The sequence below is a fragment of the Crinia signifera genome, chromosome 3 (assembly GCF_055691185.1).
Source record: "Crinia signifera chromosome 3, ASM5569118v1, whole genome shotgun sequence".
Classification (NCBI taxonomy): domain Eukaryota; kingdom Metazoa; phylum Chordata; class Amphibia; order Anura; family Myobatrachidae; genus Crinia; species Crinia signifera.
The window spans coordinates 318,172,570-318,185,386 of NC_139219.1; the positions used below are offsets into that span (position 1 = coordinate 318,172,570).

A 12,817-nucleotide genomic window follows, 5' to 3' on the forward strand; every position below is an offset into this window, starting at 1 on the left:
CCACGTTTAAAATCTCTTCTCACAATCTCTCCATATATGGAACTAGACACGCCCTTTGGGAGGAGCATGACATGCCCCCTCAATGGGGCGCTGTGCAAAATTCTACTACCAACTATAATCTCCCTGAAACTAGTTTTCAAAAGTAGGCAAGTATGTATATAACTCATCCAACCCTATGACCTACTGTATAACATCTCAAAGATCATTTTAATTAAACAAACTGAATGCCAGGATGGGGGTGTATATGTAAGGAACATGTCCAAAGTGCTATCCCAGCCTATTACTGAGAAAAAGGCCTTTTCAGACTTTAAGTAGTGATGGTCCAAGGGAAAAGACAACCTGTGAAGTCCAATAATGTTATATTGATATATTTTATATATCTTTCACTTATTGATGGAAAGAAAATAGGAGGAACCACTTCATGAAATAGACCAGGGGTGGGGAACCTTTTTTGTGCCAAGGGCCGTTTGTATGGGGAAAAATTCCTTCCGGGGCCATATGTAAAAATTTCTCTTACATATTGTCCTGCTGCAGCTGTCCCACGCTCCGGCTGACAATCTCCGGCTGCTGTTGATTAAGAGGAATCTCCGGAGAACTACCGACCTCTCGCGAGAATTCCCCTGTACTTGACTCCCGGCATGCTGCCAGGCAGGTGGGAGGGCCTGAGGTTGCCCACCCCTTAAAAATAGACAATAAAGAAACCTCTATAAGGAGAAATGATGTAAACAAAGAACGTAGGGTTGAGACTTTTAATAGTTTTATTCACACATCAAATATTCACATTACAGCAGCCTAGTATTGGATTATTCCCATCGCCACTGTAAGCTTTTAATGTTGGTGACATATTTTGGCGATAATAAAATCACTGAGAGTCATCCAAATATTTACATTCCCTATTTTCAACTCACTGTCACAGAGGAAGTTGTACTAAACATTTGAGAAAAATGACAGTTAGGACCGAATTGGCTGGTACTTTATCTATCTTCACTGTTTACTGTAAATGGTTTAATATGGGTACACACTATACGATTTGAGACACCGTCGATATCGGCGGAGCCACGGAACGTAGCCTCTAGCACTTAAGTACTGAACGATATCGTTAACAATGTAGTTCAGTGACATCACCGGGAGCCATGCAGAAAATGTAGTCGTTGATGATGAAGTCGTATCAGATCATACTGGATAGTTTGTATGAATATTGCCACTTACTATATCCCATTCTATAACTCACCGGTAGCAGGGCACCTCCTTAGTTATGCCAATATATTGACATACATTCTTTCTACCCCACCATAGGGTAGTGGGCACTTTTAGGCAGATCGGTCATTCAGCCGGCAAGCCTAGGGGCAAATCAGGCTGCCGGTTATTAAATCCTGCAGCAGCGGAAATTTGCTCCTTTTCCTAGAATTAAATTCACCCCTTAATGTCAAAACTTCTCTGTACACGTATTCAGCATACAGCGGCTGAGCATTGTGCATGAGGGTGATAGAAATGTGATCTCAAGGCTTTGGTGAATAACACAGAAGGAATCCAGAAATATAATCCATAGAATCTGCATACTGCATGTATAGAGACCAATAGATTGCAGCCAACTGAAGGTAATCCCCCCCCTTCCCCCCCCCCCATCCCCCCTTAATTCTGGTACAGATGTGTCCTTGTACACTTAGCATTTTGGGGTACATGAAACAAGACAAATGCCGCGCCAAGGAATGCCATTTCTGGAATTTCCCAGATTTCGTGCAGTAGTAAAATTGTAGATTCACACATGGCGGGACTTGTTTTGCCCCTGTTCTCTTGCTAATTGCAAATTCGGTAAAAAAAATACAGAGTGACGGAGCCTGGAGAAGCTTAGATGTATTTTTTCTTGTGGCACGCGGAATGGGGGTATTTGAGGATTGATTATTGAGTGGACCTCTGTTGTAGTTCACCATGTAGCAGTTTTCTTGGTGCTGTGATCTTAGGCACGAGGCACAGCGCAGATGTAACGTTGCATAGGTGGTGCTGTGATCTTAGGCACGAGACACAGCACAAATATAATGGTGCTTTGGAGGCGTTGTGAATCCAACCGCAGCATCTAGGTCCAGCTCAGCCCCCGGAGGTGCCTGGAAAGTGAAGTTCTGCAGCAGCCGTGTAAAGAACAGGAACAGCTCCATCTTGGCCATGTTCTCCCCAGCACAGCTTCGCTTACCTACAGGGGAAACAGATACAGTATTATCTATCTAATATCATTTGTCACATATATACAGTATTGGGGTTGCATACAATATCTCGGCAGTCAAAAGAGAAGGTACTTATGTAGTATCCGGGCAATTTGCTTAGAGGGCTATTCAGCGTAAGAATATTGCATTGCATCGCCATTTTTATGGGCCATGCAATGCGATGTGATTTTATAGGGTGCGATGCCATTACATTACCTATTCACTTGTATGACATACAATGAGATTTTAGGGTTTTAGGCACCCCCCAACTATCCACGCCACCCCGAAGCGTGGCGAGCGGCAGCGGAACGCGTCCTCCGACCGTTTCATACCCCCACTATCCACGTCAGCGCGGAGTTGATTTTATATAGTGTGGCGAGCGCAGCGAGCCACCGAGACCAAAGAGTGGCGAGCGCAGCAAGCCCCGCCAGGGGACCCGGAATACATGTAAAGTAATCCGCGTCCCCTTGCGGGGCTTGCTGCGCTCGCCACGTTTCTATATAAAATCACCACACTATATAAAATCAACTCCGTGCCGATGTGGATAGTGGGGGTATGAAAAGGTCGGAAGACCCGTTCCACCGCCGCTCGCCACGCTTCGGGGAGGCGTGTATAGTGGGGGGGGGGGGGTGCCTAAAACCTCATTGAATGTCATACAGGTGTATAGCTAATGTAATGGCATCACACCCTATAAAATCGCATGCGATTTACGGGAGGTGCGATGCGATGCCCTGGGGCCAAGAGAGCAGTGAATAAATGACAGAGGAAAATCGCATCACATCGCATCGCACGGCCCATAAAAAGGGATGCGATGCGATTTCCCTAAGCTAGCGTACGTATGCTAATTGGGCGCCCGGCTGCTACATAAGTACGAAAGAGAAACCCTGGTTTCCTGATATAACGACTCCTGACCGGGGCTCTGTATGTACACTAACCCTTCCCCCTACCCTGATAACTCTAATGCTCCAAGTTTCCCCTTCCCCGATAACCCTAATGCCCATGTTCCCCCTACCCTGATACCCCTGATGCCCCATGTTCCCCCTACCCTGATACCCCTGATGCCCCATGCACACACCGCAAGTCAGCCTTTGTGCTAGTTAAACACAAATTGTCCAGCACACAACGATGCCCCAGTGATGTGTGCTGGGCCATCTGTCATGGCCAGTGATCTGTGGTGAGATAACCCAGCGATGACTAGGTTTATACTGGTAGACAAAGGCCTTAGTGCAACATGAAAATGGTCAACAAAGGAAAAGGTCGACATGAATTTTTCACGTTTTTGGGTGTTTATATGAACATCTGTCATCATGGACCCCCAATTAGTGTAACGCTTAAAAGTGAGGTGTGTGTTTGTGTGCATAATAAAAAGTTATACTTTTCTGTGTGTGTGTCTTTTATTTTAACATTCTTTTTACAGGTTCTTTTTACATGCCCTGCATGCTGGGACTTGTGGTTCTCCAAGTCACAGCATGTGGGGGAGGTCTGCTGGTACTGGTAGTTCACCTGTATAAAGCAATGTTATGTATGATTGATTTTACACTATCAGGCCGGCGTCCAATGGCCAGGGACGCCGGTGACAGCCCCGGGCTTCAGCCCTGGACGGGGTCCCCACTCCTCCAGGTACCCCGTCCAAGGCTGACCAGCCACGGTGCTCATGTTTCGGCCGGTGGACCTTATGTAAAAAGTGTCCGCGGCTGTGGCATGACAAACCGGGCTGTTGGAGCCCGGTGCTGGTTTCAAAATATGGGGGACCCCCAGATTTTTTTGTCCCCCAGATTTTTGGAACCAGGACTGGTCCAAGAGTCCAGGGCTGGTTTCAGAAGTACAGGGGACCAGGGGACCCCTATGCTTTTTGTCCCTAGTATTTTTGGAACCAGGTCCGGCTCAATGAGCCCGGGGCTGGTTATGCTCTGGAGGGGGGACCTCACGCCATTTTTTTTTAAAACACAAATTCGCACATTTTCATGACTAAAAATCGCACATTATCGCACTTAATCGCATTTTTTTGTCGGGGATACGCACCTCATTAAATATGCAAATTTGCAGCAAAAATGCGATTTGAAAAAAAGTGCGATAATGGGTGATTTCAAAATATGCGAAAAAATCGCATTCCATTAAATGTCACCCGTAATTACCAGCTGAAAATGGCAGAAAGGCCTCATTCTTCACAAAATGCCCATCGGAGTCCAGAAAGTGCTGAGGGTAAAACTCGTCCGGTTTCTCAAAGTGATCCTCGTCTCGGAGGACGGAGGTCAGTAACGGGATGACGTAGGTCCCCTAAGGAAAACAAACAACCCAAACAAATTAATGAGGTTTTAGAATTCTAGGCTGCTCAAAAAAGTCATCATCCAATCTATACTACATTGTATATTGTACGAGAAGTACATTTATTAAAGTGATGGCTAACCTTGACACTCCAGCTGTTGTTGAACTACACATAACAGCATGCCCGGTACTCTTTACCTAGAAGGGCGCCCATCGCATGCACTAAAAAATCGCATGCGATGCGACCGACTCGATGACCGCGATTTCCCATAGGGAACAATGTTAAATGTCCCAATTGACCCGATTTTCCATAGGGAACAATGTTAAATGTCCCAATTGACCCGATTTTCCATAGGGAACAATGTTAAATGGCCCACAGAGGCCAAATAGGCACCCTGAAGTGTGAACTGGCCCCCCCAATTGTTAACGCCACCCCACGATCAACGTCAACCCGAAGCGTGGCGAGCGCAGCAAGCCCGCGAGGGGCGGCGGTACGCGTCCTCCGACCTTTTCATACCCCCACTATACACGTCGGGGTGGAGTTGAGAATATAAAGTGTAGCGAGCGCAGCGAGCCACGGAGCCCGAAGCGTGGCGAGCGCAGCGAGCCCCGGGAGGGGACGCGGACACCTTCACAGGTATACGCGTCCCCTCGCGGGCTTCACAGGTGTCCACGTCCGCTCGCCACGCTTCGGGCTCGGTGGCTCGCTGCGCCCGCCACACTTTCTATTCTCAACTCCATGCCGACGTGGATAGTGGGGGTATGAAAAGGTCGTAGGACGCGTACCGCCATCGCTCGCCACGCGTCGGGTTGACGTTGATCGTGGGGTGGCGTTAACGCTTGGGGGGGCCATTTCACACATCAGGGTGCCTATTTGGCCTCTGTGGGCCATTTAACATTGTTCCCTATGGAAAATCGGGTCAATTGGGACATTTAACATTATTCCCTATGGGAAATCGCGGTCATCGCGTCGGTCGCATCGCATGCGATTTTTTGGTCGCATGCGATGCGACCGACGTGATTTTTTTTCCTTACGATGCCCACGATCAAAATCGTGGGCGCCCTTCTAGGTAAAGAGTACCGCATGCCCTGCATCAGTTTTAGCATGGCCAAATAGTAAAACTGTAGCAGGGCATGCAGGGATGTGTAGTTCAACAACAGCTGGCGTGTCAAGGTTAGCCACCACTGATTTATTATATAATTACAGTAAGATAAATAAATGAGTAGCTGAGTATTCCTTATACAAAATGCTCAGGACCAGAAGCAATTTGGATAATGGATTATGACGTATTTTTAAATATTTTTATATTTCATTAGTGCCAATTACATATCATGTTCCCAGTAGTGCCAGTTACAGATGTCACCAGTAGTGAGAGTTACATACAGTATGTCTCCAGTAGTACCAGTTACATATCATGTCCCCAGTGGTGCCAGTTACAGATTTCCCCAGTAGTGCCAGTAACAGATCACATCCCCAGTAGTGCCAGTTACAGATTTTTTTCCAGTAGTGCCAGTTACATATCATGTCCCAAGTAGACGGTAGTGCCAGTTACAAATGTCCCCAGTAGTACCAGTTACATATCATGTCCCCAGTAGTGCCAGTTACATATCATGTCCCCAGTATTGCCAGTTACATATACTGCCCCTTGTAGTGCCAGTTACAGATTTCCCCAGTAGTGTCAGTTACATATCATGTCCCTAGTAGTGCTGGTTACAGATGTCCCCAGTAGTGCCACTTACATATCAGGTCTTCAGTAGTGTCAGTTACATACCATGTCCCCAGTAGTGCCAATTACAGATGTCCCCAGTATTGCCAGTTACATACTATGTCCCAGTAGTACCAGTAATATATCATGATCCCATTATGATACGCTACTTCCGGGTTCCACGCGAGGAAACACAATATGCATCCTCCCGACCTGTTCATACCCCCACTATCCACGTCGGTATGGAGTTGATTTTATAAAGTGTGGCTCGTTTTCCGCGCTTGCCACGCTTCGGGCTTGGTAGCTCGCTGTGCTCGACACACTTTATAACATCAACTCCACGCCGATGTGGATAGTGGGGGTATGAACAAGTCCTAGAGTAGGCAGAGCGGGCAGCCAGCTGCCGCCGTGAAACTACACAAGTACTCCCAGCAGTGCCAGTTACATATCATGTCCCCAGAAGTGCCAGTTACAGATGTCCCCAGTAGTACCAGTTACATATCATGTCCCCAGAAGTGCCAGTTAAAGATGTCCCCAGTAGTGCCAGTTAAAGATGTCCCCAGTAGTGCCAGTTACAGATGTCCCCAGTAGTGCCAGTTACATATCATGTCCCCAGTAGTGCCGGTTACAGATGTCCCCCAGTAGTGCCAATTACATATCACGTCCCCAGTAGTGCCAGTTACAGATGTCCCCAGTAGTACCAGTTACATATCATGTCCCCAGAAGTGCCAGTTAAAGATGTCCCCAGAAGTGCCAGTTACAGATGTCCCCAGTAGTACCAGTTACATATCAGGTCCCCAGAAGTGCCAGTTACAGATTTCCCAAGTAGTGCCAGTTACAGATGTCCCTAGCAGTGCCAGTTACAGTATGTATATATTGTGCTGCTTACTTTTGGTAAGAAATACCCCCTGAAGGTGACGTCCTGGGTAGTGGCATGTGGGAGATTACTTGGTATTATGTTGGCAAATCTCTGAATCTCATGGATCACGGCGTCTGTATAGGGCATGTCCTTCCGGTGCTCAATTTGAGGTGCAGCCTCTCCAATTACTTTTTCTATTTCATTCTGAACGTTCTCTGCAATCAAGAAAGAAGGTAACAGGAGGAATCAGCTGTGACCCCAAGGTACACTCTTTATAGTTTACTCATCTGTCTCAGCGATTTTTCGTCTGTTTCCAGATTATGGGAGCAAATTACTGAATTCCACATTTCATTTGCTCCCAATCAGTCGCAGATTTTTATTCCATCCAACCAAGACTAGTTGGATGGTTGGATGAAAGTTGATCTACTGACTATTGATCTTACTTTGGATCTCTGGGTATTTCATCATGAGCAGAAGACTCCATCGGAGAGTGGTTGAGGTGGTCTCCATCCCAGCAGCAAACAGATTACTGACCACCATTGTAAGATTTTCATCATGGAAATATTTAGCAGATTCTGATTTCTCCTGAAAGGTTTTCAATATAAAACTTTTAAAAATATAAACTTTAAAAAAAAATATTTAGACAGTAAAGAGGTAATTCCATGAGTTCATTTATTATGCTATTTATTCATTAGATTTTGTTGTGCATATCTATATCTACACACGGGTGGGAAATATTTATCTGGAGCCAAAATGTTTGATTTTGGAGATTTTATTTGAACTTTTTAGTTTTAAAATCCACACCAATTCCCTATCTTAGTAACTATGGGATCTTTCCCCTGGAAGCTTTATAATATACTTTCTGCGGCAAAGTCTCATACAGTATCTATGAGCTATGGGGGTTTGCGTGTGTAGGAAGAGGAAGGCCATGCCCACACAGCGGCAAAATGGGGGCGTGGCCTCGCAAGAGTGATGATATTTCTAGGCCACAATCCCATCACCCCCGTGCCACACCCCAAATATCAGTTTTGGGTACCATGTGCCAGAAAGCGAATCCCCCCCAAGTCTTACAGAAAAGCCTCATTATTACCTCTTGCTGCTTGATAAGGAAACTGTCGATAAGAGTTCTCTGGTCATTGATGTCCAGCTCCTCTTTGCTCTTTGTGAATGTCTCTCTAATAAATTTCTGTGTCTCTATGCCGTTCAGACGCACGGTTTTGTGACTTCCCGGTAACCAGCGCATAACAGAATAGAAATTATTATACAACTACAAGGAAAAAGATTATGTACAGGTTATGCACAGTAAAGGTACAGGTTAGGTACAGTTAGGTACAGGTTATGTACAGTATAGGTACAGGTTATGCACAGTATAAGTACAGGTTAGGTACAGGTTATGTACAGTATAAGTACAGGTTATGCACAGTATAGGTACAGGTTAGGTACAGTTAGGTACAGGTTATGTACAGTATAGGTACAGGTTATGCACAGTATAGGTACAGGTTATGCACAGTATAAGTACAGGTTAGGTACAGTTACACTTATGACTAGTAACCATTGTTACTAGTGGCCATTTTTCCAGGAATTTTAAAGTGCTGCAGCTGGCATCGCCGTACTTCAGAGGGGTAAGTATTACAAAATGGGTGCAGCGTGTGCAGTAGGGGCCACCATTATAAATGCACTTTAGTTTTGTTAGAACCAGGACTTGCTGACCCTGGGGAGCATCTGGCCCATAAATGAGCAAAGCCACAGAGTGGGTGGAGCTGCAGACTGGGCTGAGCCACAAAGTAAGCGTGAATGGCCTCAAGTCGAGGGGAATGGCCTAGTGGTGTGATCCATTTATGTAATTTTTTGGGGGTGCGCACAGCACTCCACGAATAGCGAGGCCTCCCCCAGTTCCCTCCCCACCATTTTAGGCAACGTACACACGCGCAAAGCATCTGTTCAGCATCACCGATGTGTATGCAGAGCAGAGCATCAGTGATCACTGCCCCTCCCAACTGGCCCCCCTTCCAGTGGATGGCACAAGGGGACAGGGTCCAAGTAGCAGGACCGTCCTGCTGTAAACGGTACATTTGAGAGGTATGTTACAGTATATTATTCATCTTATTTGATAATGGTAGGATACAGCTGGGGTTGAGGATGGTGGAGAGGAAAATATATGACTGGAGATTGGGAGAGGAAGCAGGCCTAGGAGGACCAAGTTAAAGTCCCCATAGAGCTGGTAGGGACATGCCCTGTCCTGCTGGGGATCATTGACATACAGTAGTACAGTAGATAGTGATATTGGAGACACTGTTGCTGGTCAGAGATTGGAAAGGCTTTGGATGCCTAGGTGGTTGGAGTAATAATGGAGTGGGTATACAGAGGTGTTCAGCATAATTACAATAAGTAATGCAAAGAAAAATACCTACTGATATTGTTAATGAACTTACCATGGCCATAGGTGTCCCCATAAGTCTGATGTTTTCAATTATTAAACTCATCAGTCTCAGAAAAACTGGATCATCGTAGTTGAAGCGATGGCCAAGAATTATGGACACGATTATATTGGCTACAGCTGCATTCACTATCATGGAGTTGTCAAATGGTTTTCCTAGAATTGGATGAAAGTCTTAAGTGCCCAAACATAAACTGTCTATGTAGGAAAGGAGAAGAAGAGGAGCACTATACTGTAAGTAGAGAGGTGCGTTTTTGCTTTTTATACAAATATATCTAGTTCTAGCAGATCACTTTCAGATGACCTCTGGTGAAGTGATGTGGCCGCTAGGTCGGTGTAGGTTGTCACAATGCAAGAAAGGTGAGGATGATGGTAGTCTGTGGTCAACATCTTCTACTTCGTCTTCCACCTTTGATGATAGGAAGAGGAAGTCTAGGCGGTGGCGTACTAGATGGTGCCATAGGTCATCTAGTAGTAGCATGTCTGTTGAGTACAATTGGATGTAGTACATTCCAAAAAAATGGCTGTCCATCATGGTCATTAGACTTTGGGTGAAAGATTGAATTAGGAACAAGCGTTATGTTCACTTTTTTATTTTAATAAGCAAAAGTGAGAAGGTGCTTGCTGCAGTCAGGAAAATTGAGGGGCGGGCAATTTCTGAACCTGCGCATATCCTCGCAAGAGGTGTTGGTCGTTTAGAGTTTTTAGTTCAAAACATCCCCTGTACAATGGACGGAGAAAGCACTAACCTCCAAAGGACTTAAACTTCAATACTAAAGAGTCACACTCCTCGCTGATCTTATCTTCAATAATTTTCTTCCCCATCCCAAAATCTCGCAGTGTTGAGAGAGTAAATCGTCTCATCGCTCTCCAGTTCTCACCATTAGAAAACAGGACACCTGAAAAAGAGGCTAAAAAGCAAACAAATAATAATATAAACATCAGAAAAGTATTTTCACTGTTACATTGCACGTGATACAATTATCTAGACGTGCTTGTTTTAATGGGTATACACATGTATACACATGGGGAGATTGCAGCCCTTTTTATATGCGATCTGACTAGGTTGCTTAGAAATGAGGCACAGATTGCTCTGTGTGTACCCCCCAACGATGTGCAGTCCCACCCATCACCATTACTGGACTACATTTATACTGCATGCATTATACATCTAGTCATTGCTCAGCACACAAATCTGGTGCATCGCATGTGTGTAGAGAATATTAGTAGTGCTGCCATAGCTGCAGACATATGTCCCTAGACATCCCAGGCGTTCAAAAAAGGGAAAGGGGCCCTGTCTATCTTGTCAGTCACAGGCCCCAAAAATTTCTGATGGCAGCTTTGCCTTGGTGTCCCCCGTTATAAAATGCTAAAATATTGTACCCTCTGTAGATGACATCATCTTGCCCCAAAACCATGTACATTTAAAACCAGATACCATGGAACAAAAATGATGACACCGTCAACGGTATTTTAACCGGAGTAATTCATCATTGCTCTGGCACGGACACAGCTGATCCACACGCCGCTATTTAACAGTGGTGAATGTTAAATTTAACATGGCCATGTCTGACGCGGCAATGATACTGCGCATGAGTGTCTGTGGCTTCATGCATGCAGTGGCGTTGAGAGGGGGTGGGTGGGTACTTTTTACCTGGGCGCGGGCCTGCTGGATGGTCCAAGGTCCTGCTCCCCCGTTACCGGGAGTCGGGTAGTGGGGAGAGAGATTACAGACTGCAGCCGCTGCACTGCCTTTCTCACCAGCTTAGCAAACACTGCTCAGTGCTGTGTGCTGGGCTAGCTAGACAGACAGCTCTCTCTCACTTGTTTGACCACACCCCTCCTGGAGGCCCCACCCCTACCCATTGGCAACGATCCCTCCATTTTACTGGGGCCTGTCGGCGCTCATGCATGCATGCACAACCTCTGGCACAAGAAGACGGGTAGTGGTAAAGGATCTAAACACATCCTTAGGGGTGCAGGAACAAATGCCTCTGGAAATGGTGATTTTTCCCACATTCACGCTCTGACAATACTGTATGATGAATTTTGGTCCCCCACACTAGTGTATGGGGGCGCTGAGATGGATCAGGAGTAAAATGTAAGCAGGAGTTATCTGTACTATGTCTGGTGTTATCTGTATGATGAATAGCACTGAAACTGAATTTATACAAAAGTACTGTAGGTAAAAAACGTTCATTGTCACCTGTGTGACACATCTATAAAAACAATGCTTTCCCAGAACCTGTGACATCATATATACTTAGAAATGATTGGCGCATACCTCTTAATGATGTAACAATTCAATAAACTCTTCTTCCTACATGATCATGGATCCTCATGTTGGAAAAAAAGCAGGGAGGGAACATTGAAAAGTCATTATAATTCTAGTAGTAAATAGTAAATGACTTACTTACCGTATATAAAACAGATAATATAATTATGAGATCACTGTGGAAAATAAAAACATTCATATGTTTGAAATACTTTAATGTGCTACTCTGTATAAATGTAAATATACAAACGAATCACATTTCCGCCTAAAGGCCCCATCCATTACCGCGAGTTCTGCGATCCCCTTGAGCTGCCCGGGAACTTCCCGGGCGTCAGGGTCAGATGCAATATCTCCCATGTCCTGTTGCCGAAAGGCTGTCCTTGTCAGAGGCCGGACCTGCAAGCATATCCGATTTGGCCACTTTTCATCAGATTTCCCAGCCCGATCCGTCGGAATCGGATGGAAACTCGCCAAGTCGGACTAGTGGATGGGGGCCTTAAGGATTCAAAGGGAAGTCTGAGTCTTTACTGATTCATAGAGAAAAAAAAAAAAACTGAAAAAAGGCGCTCGGTTCAAAAAATATAAGTACAATTCTGCAGTTTAAAAAGGGCTGCTTAACCCTTTTGTGTTATGTAGAATAAAAAAAAAGAAAAAAGAAAACTGCGCTAGACATATATAAACATTAATTATGTTCATTTATTAAATATTATACACTGGCCAGTGATAGCATAAAACAACTATTAAAATGTAATTAGACGATGCAATTAGCACTAGACACAGACATACAACATTTAACATAGAATATCATAGATTATTAGTATAGGTGGATTAGTGGTACTAGGATCTATTATGTCAATAGTCCTTTTTATTATTGTCCCTGGATGTTAGTTTATAAGAAAGTCAATATTAGTACCGTCCTCCTTGGTAGGAATTCACATAAAGGTTCATGTCTGGCCAGACTTGTTTGTTTATAGCAAATACCTGCACTTGTTTAGGCGCCCCTGCCCCCGTCTTCCCCAGTGGTTCTGAGGAAGCCGCTGAGTGTAAGCAAAAGGCGTGGAAATACGTCAACCACGG

General features: G+C 45.1%; 1 protein-coding gene across 1 annotated transcript in view; it reads right to left on the reverse strand.

Moving 5' to 3' along the window:
* LOC146063036 (uncharacterized) overlaps positions 1-12,817 on the reverse strand; it is an 83,765-nt gene that overhangs the window by 40,271 nt on the left and 30,677 nt on the right. Inside the window, exons 4-10 of the mRNA XM_083175046.1 lie at positions 10,215-10,364; positions 9,461-9,621; positions 8,119-8,295; positions 7,472-7,613; positions 7,059-7,243; positions 4,334-4,475; positions 2,016-2,188 (exon numbers count right to left, since the gene is read on the reverse strand). Of these exons, the coding sequence (XP_083031172.1) occupies positions 2,016-2,188; positions 4,334-4,475; positions 7,059-7,243; positions 7,472-7,613; positions 8,119-8,295; positions 9,461-9,621; positions 10,215-10,364 (1,130 nt within the window). The remainder of the gene's footprint in view (positions 1-2,015; positions 2,189-4,333; positions 4,476-7,058; positions 7,244-7,471; positions 7,614-8,118; positions 8,296-9,460; positions 9,622-10,214; positions 10,365-12,817) is intronic.